We start from the raw sequence: 16691 nt of genomic DNA, 5'->3' as shown, positions 1-16691 counted from the left end.
GAGAAAAGTACATAAGAGACAACATCAAGATACTTGTAACTTGAGTTATGGTCAGAAAAATGATTCACAAAGTGCGCACAAGACCATTGTCGTTTGAGTGACCAAAAATGAATCGGTTAATCTTTGTGTTGCTCAGAATTCTTTTCAGAGTTTCAGAGTTGTTCATCAGAAAAATTTTTGTAGGCTTCCCCAGATCTGTGCCTCGACACAATCCTGTCTCTGAGCTCTGCAGACAGTTCCTTCGACCTAATGGCTTGGTTTTTGCTCTGATATGCATTGTCAGCTGTGAGACCTTATATAGACAGGTGTGTGCCTTTCCAAATCATGTCCAATCAATTGAATTTACCACAGGTGGACTCAAATCAAGGTGTAGAATCATCTCAAAGATGATCAAGAGAAATGGGAGGCACCTGAGCTAAATTTCAAGTGGCATAGCAAAGGGTCTGAATACTTATGTCAATGTGATATTTCAGTTTTTTCTTTTTAATAAATTTGCAAAACTTTCTAAAATCCTGTTTTCTCTTTGTCATTATGGGGTATTGAGTGTGGATTGATGAGGGAAAAAATGAATTTAAACGATTTCAGCATAAGGCTGCAACATAACAAAATGTGAAAATAGTGAAGGGGTCTGAATACTTCCTGAATGCACTGTACATCTCCAAGATATTGTTGAGGACGGATGGACGGATCGATGGCGAGACCAAAGCCATAATCCCCTGTTTCGGACCAAGTCCAACGGGGGCTAATAACTATGCACATGAAAGAATGACACTTATTCATGAGAGTGAACACATACATATAACTAGATTTTATTCATAGAATACTTAACCTGCGCAGTCAACTTGGTGCGAGCCAATTCTTGTTTTTGAACGTTTTTTTTTTCTTTGATCCAATATGGTTGCCAGATCACGTGAGCGATGACATCATGAATTTATATTCTCTAATATAATTGTTGCATATATCATGCTAAATAAATTTAAAACTGATCAGACTAAGCGTTGGCCCTGTCGAATTATGACGTCATAATTTTGGCACCAATGAGTCATCATTAACAACACTTATTCCCCATATGGAGTTCTTTACAATGAGCCATGTTTCAATTTTTTCCATAGAGCGGTTTTGGAGATAGAGGAGCAACTTTTTGGGGGGTTTCCAAGATGGCGATGTAACACATGACTTATGACGTCATGATTATCATTAAAATATTCTACAGGAGGAGGTGCTCCTATGGTGTAAATTTCGTGTCAATCGGACCAGGAATTGCAGAGAAAAAAATATTCATAATGATCAAATCAAGCGTTGTACTTATCGAATTATGAAGTCATCGGTACCTTCATTATGACATCATCATAAACATATCTTATTCCGCAAGGGGAGTACTTGGCAATGAGCCATGTTTCAATTTTTTCCATGGAGCAGTTTCGGAGATACAGCGGTGCAACGTTTTTCGATTTTTCCAAGATGGCACCTGCACCGCATGACCTATGACATCATAATTATCATGAAAAAAATTCCACAGGAGGAGCCGCTCATATTCTGAAAATTTAGTGTTCATAAGATTAACAGTTGCAGAGGAATTATTTTTCCATACGGATCAGATCAAGCGTTGTACTTGTCGAATTATGACGTCATAATGAAGGCACGGATGACTTCATCATCAACATGTCTTATTCCCCATTGGAAGTACTTAACAATGAGCCATGTTTCAATTTTTTCCATTGAGCGGTTTGGGAGATAGAGGTGTGACGTCCATATCACGTGACCTATGACGTCATAATTATGAATAAAAAAAATTATACATGAGGACGTGCTCCTATGGCAAAATTTCGTGTCAAAGGGACCAACGTTTGCAGAGAAAATGAATTTTAAGAAATGCAGACACGTACACACGTCAGCCACACGTACGCAACCGAATGACCAACCCTGCTTATCGCTTCGCGAGCGCAGGGTAACGAACAATGCACACACATGGAGAAAGAATAACAATTTAAACACAGAACAAGAAGAGCATCACGATGAACCTTTGGCAAGGTCAGAAAGGTTTCGGCTCATTGGTTCAGTTTCGTCCTCCATGTTCTTCATGTTGGTCTCCACATGATCATCCATCTTTGTGGATTCTTCAACCTCACCAGAGATGGAGCGTGGGAAGAACCAGAAGGGAAGAGCAAGTAGGAGAGAGGTGACGCCAGTAATCAGGAAACCCAACCACCAGGCACCAACCCAACGGTTATCTTTTGGTGTAATGGTCACATCATCTGTCAAGGGGGAGTAAAAGCACAATAAAACGGGGGTGTTCGAGAAGAGAACGTTGCAGAAACTCAATAATCCTAGGTTTTGCAACTTGTCTATCAATATCTTGCTAATATTATATTCATTGTTGGGTGTTATGGCCTATCTACATCTTCTTTTTCATGGTGCGGAGAGGGAGACCACAGAATTAGAAAATATGATTTTATTAGCACCAGCGGTCATAGTGTTGCGGTTTTAGAACCCACACTTGTAAATATGACATCACTTGTAAATATGACATTAAAGGTTAAAGGTAGCACCACTAGTTAGTCCACAAGCAACACGTAGGCCACCATAGGAACTCAGTTATTTCATTAGTATGTGTTTTAGATAAGGTCGTGTTTCCAATAGTTGAATCTGCGTTGCGTCGATCAAATAAGAGTAGGCCCCGTTCCGTCCATTTTGCGACCCCCCTCTCCAAGCGACGCCATTACGCGCCCCTACAGTCGGTGCCGCATGACCCCTCCCAATTCTGTTACGCGCCTTTGTTAGCGCTCGCTCAATGCCGCCATAAGACACGTGGTAAGGCCCGGAAAAAGGAGGCGGAGCGCCAAGAAGAAGGTGTGGCATGTCAACCAGTCATCAAAGGCGTGGCTGGTAAGCCTTCACCAGCCAACCAGGGCTGAGGTAACATCGCTGGCAGGCGTGGCTTTGCGTTACGGATCTCAAACGTCGGCCTTCTCCCCTTACCAAGAGGGGGTTAATCCCCTTGTCTGTGACTGACCGACGTGATCCTGAAGTTACCCCGTTCCTTCCGATCGGTATTAGTTAGGGTTGCTGGTCAATTTGGTCCTGTTACCTAATTACCAACACCGACCGTGAAGCAAGGAGATAACCTCCTACCCGAGCCGCAGTGTTAGTGGATACGCCGAGCGAAGCGAGCCGCGACTCGGGCCGTTAACAATGACTCTAAACCCGGTTCTAGCGGTTGCGATCGTGCCACATTTACCCAATGGAAGAAAAGACGGATGCGATCGGATGGAGAGGAAACCAGGAAAGAACAAGGTAATTTATTCACAAATATACAGAAAGAAAGAGGAAACGAAAGGGATGTACAAGAGAGGAAGCGGAAGAAGCAGCACACAGGGCAGTCTTAACAACAGTCTTAACTTATTACCCCAGGACAAACATACACACTAACACGGGGATTGTAGCTGGTGGATGGTCAGGTAGAGGGTCCGGTGATGGGGTCCAGGCTGCAGGTGAGGCTCCAGTCCAGCGGCGAAACCCGGCAGGCAGCTCCGCGTATCTTGGAACGTGACCGGACCTTATACATAGTGGGGGGGGAAGCTGGTGTCCTTTGTACGTGATATTTGCACGTTCGCGCTACACGCCCCCTCTCCCAAGTTCTCTTGCCAGCGCCAGCGAGTCAGTCCTCTCCCAAATGTGCGCTCCGTATCAGTCTTTTGAAGCAACCAGCGCTCCCGACAAGTAGTCCCTTTGCAATGCACTCTCCCGACCAAGTCCTTTTGCAATGCACTCTCCCGACCAAGTCCGTCAAAGGGCTTTGCGTTCGCGCTTATATAACGTGCCACGCGATCACTCCGCGCTCCACAAAGCCACGCCTGCCAGCGATGTTACCTCAGCCCTGGTTGGCTGGTGAGGGCTTACCGGCCACGCCTCTGACGGCTGGTTGACAGGCCACACCTTCTTCTTGGCGCTCCGCCCATTTTTTCCTCGGGCCTAACCGCATGGCTTATGGCATCGTTTGAGCGAGCTATGAGGCACCGACTGTAGGGGCGCGTAATGGCGTCGCAAGGAGAGGGAGGTCGCAAAATGGACGGAATTGGGACCTACTCTTATTTAATTGATGCAACGCAGATTCAACTTTTGGAAACACGGCCTTATCTAAAACACATAATAATGAAATAACTGGTGGCCTACGTGTTGCTTGTGGCCTATCTAGGGGTGCTACCTTTAACCTTTAATGATGAGAATTTATATACAAGAGTTATTTACAAGTGAGGGTTATAAAACCACAACAATATTCATTGTTGGGTGTTATGGCCTATCTACATCTTTCTTTTCATGGTGCGGAGAGGGAGCATTTTCATATGGTTTCCGCTTTGTTTTGGATTTGAGCTCCCACCCGTGCATCTGGATACGAAATTGCTCCCGATCCAGATGTAAACACAATCATGGGTTCAGCATTCACAGTTTCGCTATTTACTGCATGTGGAAGCATTCACCGATTCGACTATTTTTTCTTTTTTCTTTTTTCTTTTTTTGTATACTGAATCGAGGCTCGTGAAAGAGCTCGATAATAGCTAAATACAATTATGATGTTGAGTTTTCACCCGAACGACGCCGCTTTTCTCCATCCTAAGGTGAGTGGGAGGTTTCATAAATTTCTAAATTCAATTGTGATTTTGACTTTGTACCCGTACGGAGTGTTACATATCCGCCATTGTTCGCCGGTAGATTAGACTGTATTGATTATCACGTTAGAATGGCATTTACATTTGCTTACCTCACGAGTGTTTGTAACATTGTATTTTGTTATATAAATGGTATCTTACTATAATTCACCAAATGTCTGTCTGTCTGTTCCCAGGTACTGCAAAAACGGCTGAACCGATCGCAACGAAATTTTGGGTGCGTAATCCTGGGACCCCTTGGAGTAAAATAGGCTATATTGTTTTTCCAATTTTTTTTCCAATTTCCAAATTTTCCAGTTTTTCCAAACATGATGGAATAATATTTACCGATATGAACAGTGATGTGGCTTTTATTGAAATTCTACAAATACTGTTTAGATTTTGATGATTTGCGTGTGATTTGATTTAACGGATGTATATATGAATCGTTTAAAATAAAAAAGCCTTCAATTTCTGATATTTTGCCTTTTCATTTGGACCTCCCAATTGAAGCCCCGCCCATAGGGTGGTTATCATTGCTATTGGTATTAATTTGTGATGAGAATGATGCTGTTTGGAATGAAAATCTAGAGACATTGAGTTTGGAAGAATCGGAAAATGACGTGAAGGTTTCCACCTGTGACATTTGCGGATTCGTCATTTGCAGTTCCGCCATTGAACTCGTATAGAAACATTACCCACATTTATTGGTGCATAGTTTGGCATTCGCCATTATATATGTATATATATATATATATATATATATATATATATATATATATATATATATATATATATATATATATATATATACATATATATACATATATATATACATATATATATATATATATATATATATATATATATATATATATATATATATATATATATATGTCCACAGAGATTCGCATGTGAGAGACGTGGGTGGGTCTTTGTTTTTCATTTGTAGGTTGACTGCTCCACGCATGCAGGTGGTACATACTTGGGAGCCTTGATGGTACGTGTTTCTGTCTACGCTGTCGCTGATGATTCACCAATAAGCGATAAAACTGGTCCGGCGACTGAGGGTGTGTGTAGCATTTGGTTTCTCTTGTGTGTACTGTGTGTAAATGTCATTACAGCTGTGGAGGGACTCTGGGAGAGTTTGAAACAGCAAAGGGCTTACCTTGGGTAGCCTTTCATGGTTAAAAACCACCTTTAGAGGCCATTTTTGGTTGCATGGTTGGTTGGTTTTCATGGTTGCTTTATGTTAAATCTCTTTGACTGGAAGAGAATGCGAGGAGTCGATTTATCTTTATTTATTTAATCCTAGCCACCTGGGGTAATTGATTAGGTGAGAGCTGATTGGTTATTCCCTCCATTCACATGAGAGATGTGAGTGGTTCCTTGTTTTTCATATATACACATATACAGTGTATGTATATATATATATATATATATATGTGTGTCAATGAAATTGAAGACTTACTCTGTGATACAAATCCGATGTCTACAAAGAGTTTGGTAGTGAAGGAACCCAAGAGGAAACCGAAGATTGGTCCAATGATGGAGATGGTGAAAACGTAACCTGAGCATAAATAGATGATAGAAATGGTTATGTACAACTATAAACAGTATATAACATCAACATTTTGTCAGCTATAGGATATAATAACCCTGTTACAAATAATAATGGTGAACAGTTTTTTTTAGATGTGATCAACCAAAGGAAGCATACGCGCACCTGCAAACAAAGTCCTAAAAGCTTCTCACATGCAAGCTCTCGTTTATATTCAAGCTTCCATGCTCAGGCCATCTTGCAGAGAGTTAAACTACAGCATCACTAGGTTAGAGTCTAGTAGGGCTCGACATTGTGTATGTTACAGTCAGGAGTGGGGATCGGACCCTCCACCAAGTTTCACTTTGTTACACTCGTGTCAGGAGTTTGGCATTGGAAGTCTGTAGGATTGGAATCCAACACCAGTGGGACTTCATTTCAGTATTTTGGGACTTCTGCAGCCCCAAAACAGGTATATACAAAATCTGCACCATTGGTGTTTCTACTCACAGGTGAATACTCGTTCAAACCTGTGCACGTGATTGCTCTGAATTTATTTGCACTGGTAAAATGGAGGGCATTGCATCAGTGGCACATCACCAAATTCCCAATTCCTGCTCCCCTCACATACTTGTGTTGATATACAAGGAAAAATCGTAATAAACTCACCCACATACAGCGCACTGTTTTCAGGTCGAGAAAAGTCATCCAAGTACGAGAGACCCAATGGTACGATTGGGGTCTCTCCAATTCCTCGCAGAATGTTCCCAAGTAAAACTAGGAGCCACATCTTGGAGCGAACCTCATGTTGGCAGTTAAATAGGTCTGCACGCCATGGATGGAGGAACATTGAGACACATCAGTGTTTGGAGTGCATCATGAGAGTTACACTTTTAAAATGGTACGTGCTACTTCCTTACGTGAGGAAATTACACACACACACACACACACACACACACACACACACACACACACACACACACACACACACACACACACACACACACACACACACACACACACACACACACACACACACACACTTTCAATTCTGATCCCAGTCCGAGTTAAAAGTCGTTGTAGGATTTGAAACAACCCAAAAAGTATTCAGTTTTCCCCCTTAATGGTTTCCATACCATCTTTGTGGGATGTGTTGGGCAGTAGTTCTCTGTTCCTTTCACATAAAGTACTGCTTGCGTTGTCCACACTAAGTGCGATTGATTGGTACGAGTACCTACACAACACAACAAAGTACAATATGGGTAGATGGGAATAAATGGACACGTTCAAACAACTTGTATTTTGTTATTTGTATAAATTATATCATTTTATCCGAATAATTACATTATTAGGCACTCAGGCCTTAATGGCCTAGAAAACACCATTATCAGCAGCTGTTGTATCCAAAATCTACTTCATATAGACTCCTCACATAATAAGATGGATCTGATTCTAATGAAGCTCCGAGATGTACCTTTAGAATTAGATTAACTACGTTTCACCCTTGGGCGCAGTGATTGGGCATCGGAGGCCCACAAGGTTTTTTTGTTGTTGCAAAAACTATGCTGTACAATTTTTTTGGGCAATGAGCCTTATTTTCACCGACTTTCATGTTGTTACACAAAATTCAGTGACATTAAAAAAAAAATCATTCAGGCGAGTGGGAAAATCTTCATTCTTCACTTATAACCCGAAAATCTGACACGAATGCAGGCCTGGGGCCTTCGAGGCCCCGCATAAATGTTGTTGTACTACTATGTTATAGCATTATTTTCTTGATATGAGCCTCATTATATGCTCCTATAACTTGGTTACGAATAATTCAGTGACAAAAATATGAAAATTAAAAAACTTTACACGAATACATTCGTGGGGCCTCCGAGGCCAAATAGCTGCATAGGTGTAGGATTTTTGACAGTTGTGGACATATACATTCTAAATAAAAGGATCAGCGAATCATATTTTTTGAGCAAATACTCCTCCATGAGCCTCAACTTTTTAGAGAAAAAAAAGTTGAAAAACCAAGAACAAAAAAACTTTTTTGCAAAAAAAAAAAAGGATTCATTACTTGTATGGGATTCTTACAACTAATAGGATCAATGATTCATATTTTCTGAGCAAATACACATCCATGAACATCAACTTGGATTGAAAAAGGATATGAAAGAAAAAAATATATGAAAAAACAAACAAAAAAACATACACGAATACATCCGTTGGGCCTCCGAGGACAAATGGCTGCGTTTATGTAGGATTTTTGATGCCTGCATCTAAGGGTTAAAGGACATTCAAGATGTCTACCCCTGTCAAAAATTATGCCAGTTTTGGCCCACACTGACAAGCAGGCACAGAAATGTCACCCTATCCTGTCCTGCACAAAAGGATGCAATAGATCGTTGTCAGAGACTCATCTTTTATCTAATTATCTGATGGCTGACCGTCAGTTTGGCTTCTGTCCAGGTTATTCCACCTCGGGGCTGCTGCTTCTACTACGTCAGCAATGGATGAATGTCCTGGATCTCAACCAAGAGGTCAGGGCCATATCATCGACATATCGCAAACTTTTAATTCTGTCTGGCAGCCCACACTGATTTCCAAACTGTCTGCTAATGTTATTCATTGTTCCCTCGTCGAGTGGCCATCAGATGTGTGTTTGCTTCTGGCACCAATCCTGTTCTTGATATGGTGGTGGTTCGTGTGCAGCTTGTGGCTGCTTGGCTGCATCATCTTCTGGGGGTGCAGCAATGTCCCCCATCACCAGTAAGCTGGTATTCATTATTCTGTCTACAGAAGAATGACAGGCTGAGTCAACCCACCTGCTGTTAATTCAACGCCATGACAGGGGCTCAAACTCAAGACCTAAACATCTCAAAGCAAGCCTTGTTCTTCATATAGTTCATGACATTACCTCATCATGGGAAATCCACTGCATCACTTTGGAGATGACTCTACACTGTGTCAGATAGTTCCAAATACAATGCCCTTAGAAAGTATTCACACCCCTTGATTGAGCTCAGATGCATCCAAATTTCCTTTGATCATCCTTGAGATGAGATGTCTGTACAACTTGATTGGAGTCCACCTGTGGCCAATTCAACAGATTGGACATGATTTAGAAAGAAACTCACCTTTCTATTCAAGGCCCCACAGACAAAAATATGTCAAATGTCACACACATGTCACATGTAAATGAAATGTCAAATGCCACATTCAATTGTCAAAATATGTCTATTTCTATTAACAAAAAAATAATAGAAAGTTCAAATCCAATTCTTGTGAATTGTGCAATGTCCTCATCACACTCAACATGCGCTGTCTCGCCTGGGTTTGAATCCCGATCCAGCTATAAACTCTCATCCTGGTGTTTCACAGGCTGGGTGATTCATCAATGTGTGTGCCGTCCCTGGGATGGAGGTTAACCTGGTATCACTTACTCTTAAATGCAGTTATCACTTACTGCACTTTCCGTGGCATATTTTAGAACGATTTGTACAACTATCATTTTCAACCTCAGATATTGTTATGGTAAGATTAATTAATTATTATGGCATTGCAATGGGAAATTAAATCCCATTATTCTTAACCCATTATTCACCATATATATGTATGCAACCTAGGATAATTGAGGTAATCATTAATAATTAATTAATTCATCATAATTAATTAAATAATTCGATATTTTAATATCATTAAAAATAATTGACAATCTGTGAAATTCTTAACCAGTCCTTAATACTACCTGTCCATGAGGAAGTGAGGCAGAGGGATCAGCAATGTCCCGATGGACATGATGGTGGCTCCGATGGCAATAACCCGGGGTCGATGGAATTTTGCGCCAATGTAGCTCACAAAGGCCATTACCAAAAGATTACCTCGAGGAGTAGGATGAGGAAGAGGAAAGGGGAAAAACAAACACAAAATAATTTTGCATCATGAAACAGTTCAGAATCGATGTCCAAATACAGGAAACATTTTCAGCTTTGATTCAGACAAAAGTGTTCACCCGAGGCTGAGAAAGTGTTGATATTGTGAGAGGTTCCCAAGTATTTAAAATCATGCTTCTACATAGAACAACCATTATTACTTGGTACAAATCATGCTTTTTGTTAGACCTATCTTCCTCATGGAACCATATCAGAGCAACGAAGATGAGTCGTGAATGATCCTACAGCTGAGAACCAATTCTGAAGAGGTCTCCACTATGTTGCAGGGTGCTGTCAGTGCATAGAAAGAAATAATTCGAGTTGGAATGTAGGTAGCATAAAGTTAAAAGGGATATAAATAAATGAATAATTCAAGTTGAATGTGGGTAGCAGAAAGTTAAAATGTATATAAATAAATAAATAATTCAAGTTGGAATGTAGGTAGTGGAGATGGTAAAGTGTGGCTAAATAAATAAATAATTGGAAGTGGAAATGGTAAGTGCATATAAATAAATAAATAACTAACTGGTAGTGGAGATGGTAAAGTGTAGATAAGTAAATAAATAATTGGAAGTGTAAATGGTAAAGTGCAGATAAACAAATAAATAAATGGAAGTGGAAATGGTAAATTGTAGATAAACAAATAAATAATTGGTAGTGGAGATGGTAAAGTGTAGATAAGTAAATAAATAACTGGTAGTGGAGATGGTAAAGTGTAGATAAGTAAATAAATAATTGGAAGTGGAAATGGTAAATTGTAGATAAATAAATAAATAATTGGTAGTGGAGATGACTGTTTCCGAAAGCTTTACAATCCTGTACTATTCTCTCCTATAAATGTGCCGAATAATGTGAATATGATAGAAATACATTCAGTCGTTTTTGAGTAGAGGCGGATGGACGGAAGGACGGACAGACGGGTCGATGGAACCCAAATACAATCTGAGGCTGGTTGGGCCTTAAAAAGCTGTCTGCTCATCTGTACATCCTCTGTACTTCTGCTATTGACCCAATATTCGCTTTTCCAGGCAGACACAGTCTCATATTAATTAATGATCATTTCTACCTCCTGTAGGTTGTTCAATGTGGGTGTGCGGGTAACAAAGAACACACCAATTTCAAAGCTGCCATCAACAATGCCCACAACGGCGCTCGGCAAGTCAAAGCGACGTTCAATGGACGTGATGGTGCTCTTCATGTAGCTACCGGCAAATGACTTCCCAAAGAACAACAGTGACAACATCACCAGAAATACCTGGAACGACAGGCAGAGGAAATAGGTGAGAAACCTCTCGTGTAACGATAATATCAATATTCCGTGCCATGTGCTTCTCCAAGTCATAACCTACTTCCCATGAAGGATGTTGCAGCATTGAAATAGGCTTTAAAGTAATTGTGGTAAACAGGCCTGTGGTAGCATGAACACTGTATGGGGTAAGGGGTCCAAGTATTCATTTATTTAATTTAAGAGGAAGTGACCACAATGATCTTCTTCAATGAGCAATGTTGAGCTGGATTCAAATAAAATAAACAGTCTCGACGTTTTACTCTTCCCCAAACAAATGCGCGTCCACCATGTAAATACGCAGATCAGAACACGTCACTAAACCGCGACTAAGATCTCGACCCCACAAAGGGGGTTCTCAATACGAGGTATGACCGATACTCATACTGATACAACTCTCATTTTATTTAATTTGATTAATGATTTGTCATGGATTGTTTATGTAAATGTAAAGTCCGAAACTGGGCAGGAACTGGATCGAAACTGGACGGGGCAGGCCCCTAAGACTCCCGCCAAAATGCCGGGCCAGGTTTTTATTTATTTATTTCAATCAGTGGCATCCGACAATTCAACTGAAAGTAAGGTCCTTACAAATTGCCACCACCTGTCGTGGTGAAGGGAAATCCAAGATGGCTGCCCCCATGAAGATAAAGATGGTGCCACGTGGCTGTGGCCCTGACACCCTCCTCCCCCAATTGCTACACTGTGACGCTCCAGGAAATGCCCCCTGTGCTGCTCAAGCAGTACCAAGTTTTTAATACGTGCTTGAGAATCATCTGATGAGCGGGTTGTGATTGGAACCACTTGAAATAAAGAGGTATGCACTTGCCTCTGGCCTCGTTTCTTGTTACTCGTATTGTCGGTGAATACCGTAGTTGGCAACAAGGATGGCCAACAATAGAGTCGGTATTCTCGGTAAAGCGTCCGCATTCAGTGGCGATAATTTTGAGCTTTTCGCTAAACAATTAGAGATCTATTTCATCAAAGATGGCGGCATGGACAAATCATTCACAAAGAATGCCATTCTTCTTTCTTCGCTGTCAGAGGACAACTATCGACGTTTGTGTGACCTGGTCACCCCCAACAAGTAGAAAGACGACGTTTTGACATTACAATCTTTTATCCAGAACATAATGGAACATAAGCCTGAAAAATCACCGCAACTAGGGAGGTAGAATTCAATAATTTGACGAGGAACTCAGAAGAAGTAGCTGATTTCATGGCAAGACGGAAGCCTCCGTCTACTTCCTGCAAATTCACACCAGATGAGTATCAAGCCAGGCTCAATGATATATTTATTATTGCCAGTCTACAAAAACAGGAGATGGTTTCTGCGATACTTTGCATCAAGTTTGAGGACATTTTTGATTCGGCAAAGCAGTTGAAACTGCATTGGCTGTCGGACAGTCCCTCAAAAATGTGCGGGCCATCACCGGTCAGTCCATGGAAATCGACACGGGAATTAACAAGGTATTTGGTTCACCTCAGACTCCGAAAACAACCTTCGCTAAGAAACAACATGCTAGGGAATACCACGGAGTGCAGCCACAACACTTCCAGTCAGGTGATGAGGTGCCTGCTCAGGCCTGTGGGGGGTGCGGAGGTCGACACTTCCATCGTGCTTGTTCCCATAAGGATGGTGTGTGTTTGAATTGTTGGAAGGTGGGAAATCTGAAATGCGTCTGTCGAGCGACATCACCCACCATACGTCATGAATGACGACCGAGGTCAAGACGTTCAACCAATGTTGGGTCTTTATTCAGTTGGAACTCCAAAACCTCAACCTAAACAGTAAATGTGGAGGTTTACAATACTCCTATCAAATTCCAAGTCATCACTGGTGCAGCTGTCTCTATCACAAGCAAATAGACCGCTCATAAGGTCAACGGTCTGAACCTGGTCAGTTTGGACCTCACACTGTTTACTTACACCAGCGAGAAAATAAAGCCAATTGGGGTCGCTGATTGTCTTCCTGTTCTTCCCCCTTCCCATTTTAAATACACATTATTGAACTCACTGGGTCTCCCTAAAGTATTCAGACCAATACGATCACTCAGTCACACAGCCGGGTTTGTTTTGGATCATTTTAGAGAATATTCTGGTTTTATGTGCTTAACTCTAGTTGATAAAGTTCACCACCTTGCCGGTGAAAGCACCACTCAGAACTCCATTTGGTCTAGATCCAATCATCCCAGCAAGGAGAGGTGCCAGGCGCACTGCACGAATGGATGTGCACGTTCCAAATTGGGCTCGGTATAGGAGCGAATAGGCCCTTTATCCGGCCTGAATCGTTTCGGCTGTTTAGCCAACGTGACCGCCTTAACATTGGTTTGTCAGGATTTGAATCAGGAAACTGGTCCAAATCTGGCAACTGTAACAACATAGTCATCGATGAGCATTGAAATACAGCATTAACGTTGATCTTCAAAACACATTTCAAAATAATGGTTTATAGGAATTTCTCCAAAAAAAACAAGTCATTTGCAATAAACATTCGATTAGACAAATCAGAACAGTTTTTGGGGTTGTGTCTTTTAAATGCAAAGGACGTTTGGCGAAGAGGGGGCAAGTAGGAAGTGGCAGGGGGAGTGAATCATGGTTGTCCATATCAAGTAGCATTTTGTGTTTGGTGCTGACAGCAACTTTTTCCCATATTTTTTAGATGTGGGACAAGCATCTCCGAACACGCAGGCATGACAACTGGTGTCTCGGACTGAGATTTAAGAACCCGATTTAAAAAAACATTCAACACCAACTGGTGTCAGCAGCTTGAGATTGGCCAGATAGCCCTGGGTATTTTTTTTATTTTAGATTTTTTGGTTGCGGGAGAACATAGAGAGAGAGAGAGACTTGTATGGATAAGGGACATGGGGAAAAAGAAGGAGAACAAGGGGAGGACACAGGCGATAAACAGGGTGGATAGAGCCGCAAACTCCCACTCGAGGAAATGTAAGGGGAAACTGAAAACCCCGAGAGAGGTGGAATTGGGAAGAGTTTCATGAGGGTGGAAAAGATCATGGTTGAAGGACTATTAAGTTAGCGATCATGTTTTCTATTCACACACATATGGACGTACAGGCGAATACACGAGACGAGATAAACACAGCCACTGAGCTTGGGGGAAGTGACGTCACTTCCCAAAGCACTATGGGTACTGGCAACGTCACAACAATGGTGCCGCCTTTCTCACTACACTCAGTAGGGCATTTCATAAGGGATTTCCTCTTCCCCATTGATGCTAACAGATTGTCCAAGCTCTATATCCTTTAAAATGAAGCAGCAGGTACCATTTTTAAAGTATTTGGTATGCCGCGGTTCAAACCACCAACTAGGCCTCCCACGCTCAAGAGCGGACGCTCTAACTCGAACCATTACACCACTCACTAAATCTGGTACAAATGATTAATTGAGTATTATTAGTATATCATCGTTGAATCAAGTTCTTACCTTGAGTTTAGCAAAGCATGGTTGCTTGCTCTTGAGTGAAGCTTCTTTCTTCATGTTGAAACAATCCGTCTCGCTGGAAAAGAATAAAAAATACAAATGTACACAAGGTGAAGGCGATACCAGAGAGAACAGAGTAACGAAGCCTACACACAGTCTTGGGATTTTCTCTTGTACTTTGTGAGACTTTCTTCTCGATTACAGACTCCTATAATTAACAGCAAACATGAAGTTAATCGGCGTTATTGAAGGATAAAAATTCCAGCGTAGTCGCCTGATCCAGCATTATTTGCTGTTCTTGTCTGCGTAGTGGCTTTTGTTTTCCAAAGAATGCCTCCCGGGTCATTAATCATCTACACCCTGTTTGTTGACCCCACATGCTGATATAGATACCCATCGTTTCGCAGAGATGTCAACAAATCACTTGTACCAAGTCTCAATTATTTGAGGGCAAGTCTTAATTATTTGAGGGCAAGTCTCAATTATTTGAGGGCAAGTCTCAATTCTTTGAGGGCAAGTCTCAATTATTTGAGGGCAAGTCTCAATTCATTGAGGGCAAGTCTCAATTCTTTGAGGGCAAGTCTCAATTCTTTGAGGGCAAGTCTCAATTCTTTGAGGGCAAGTCTCAATTATTTGAGGGCAAGTCTCAATTCTTTGAAGCCAAGTCAAGTCTCAATTCTTTGAGTGCAAGTCTCAAACAAGGTCTCAATTATTTGAGGGTAAGTCTCAATTATTTGAGGGCAAGTCTCAATTATTTGAGGGTAAGTCTCAATTATTTGAGGGTAAGTCTCAATTATTTGAGGGCAAGTCTCAATTATTTGAGGGCAAGTCTCAATTATTTGAGGGCAAGTCTCAATTATTTGAGGGCAAGTCTCAATTATTTGAGGGCAAGTCTCAATTATTTGAGGGCAAGTCTCAATTATTTGAGGGCAAGTCTCAATTCTTGAGGGCAAGTCTCAATTCTTTGAGGGCAAGTCTCAATTCTTTGAAGCCAAGTCAAGTCTCAATTCTTTGAGTGCAAGTCTCAAACAAGGTCTCAATTATTTGAGGGCAAGTCTCAATTATTTGAGGGCAAGTCTCAATTATTTGAGGGCAAGTCTCAATTATTTGAGGGCAAGTCTCAATTCTTGAGGGCAAGTCTCAATTCTTTGAGGGCAAGTCTAAATTCTTTGAGGGCAAATCTCAATTCTTTGAAGCCAAGTCAAGTCTCAATTCTTTGAGTGCAAGTCTCAAACAAGGTCTCAATTATTTGAGGGCAAGTCTCAATTATTTGAGGGCAAGTCTCAATTATTTGAGAAAGTCTAAATTATTTGAGGGCAAGTCTCAATTATTTGAGGGCAAGTCTCAATTATTTGAGGGCAAGTCTCAATTATTTGAGGGCAAGTCTCAATTCTTGAGGGCAAGTCTCAATTCTTTGAGGGCAAGTCTCAATTCTTTGAGGGCAAGTCTCAATTCTTTGAGGGCAAGTCTCAATTCTTTGAGGGCAAGTCTCAATTCTTTGAGGGCAAGTCTCAATTCTTTGAGGGCAAGTCTCAATTCTTTGAGGGCAAGTCTCAATTCTTTGAGGGCAAGTCTCAATTCTTTGAGGCCAAGTCTCAATTCTTTGAGGGCAAGTCTCAATTCTTTCAGGGCAAGTCTCAATTATTTGAGGGCAAGTCTCAATTCTTGAGGGCAAGTCTCAATTCTTTGAGGGCAAGTCTCAATTCTTTGAGGGCAAGTCTCAATTCTTTGAGGGCAAGTCTCAATTCTTTGAGGGCAAGTCTCAATTCTTTGAGGCCAAGTCTCAATTATTTGAGGGCAAGTCTCAATTCTTTCAGGGCAAGTCTCAATTATTTGAGGGCAAGTCTCAAATA

General features: G+C 41.3%; 1 protein-coding gene across 1 annotated transcript in view; it reads right to left on the bottom strand.

Annotated features, from left to right (window-relative positions):
• The window catches only part of LOC137427701 (solute carrier organic anion transporter family member 1C1-like), a 37555-nt gene extending 22392 nt beyond the window's left edge, over positions 1-15163 (bottom strand). The window contains exons 1-8 of the mRNA XM_078777876.1: positions 15016-15163; positions 14842-14914; positions 11223-11364; positions 9926-10058; positions 7323-7420; positions 6856-7011; positions 6118-6216; positions 2022-2255 (exon numbers count right to left, since the gene is read on the bottom strand). Coding sequence (XP_078634002.1) covers positions 2022-2255; positions 6118-6216; positions 6856-7011; positions 7323-7420; positions 9926-10058; positions 11223-11364; positions 14842-14895 — 916 coding nt within the window. The 5' untranslated portion in view covers positions 14896-14914; positions 15016-15163. The remainder of the gene's footprint in view (positions 1-2021; positions 2256-6117; positions 6217-6855; positions 7012-7322; positions 7421-9925; positions 10059-11222; positions 11365-14841; positions 14915-15015) is intronic.
• Positions 15164-16691: the final 1528 nt, after the last annotated feature.

Source organism: Myxine glutinosa, chromosome 5 (genome assembly GCF_964187855.1).
Source record: "Myxine glutinosa chromosome 5, kmMyxGlut1.1, whole genome shotgun sequence".
Classification (NCBI taxonomy): domain Eukaryota; kingdom Metazoa; phylum Chordata; class Myxini; order Myxiniformes; family Myxinidae; genus Myxine; species Myxine glutinosa.
Note: the sequence above shows the minus strand (reverse complement) of the source record. Positions and strands in the feature narration are given on the sequence as shown.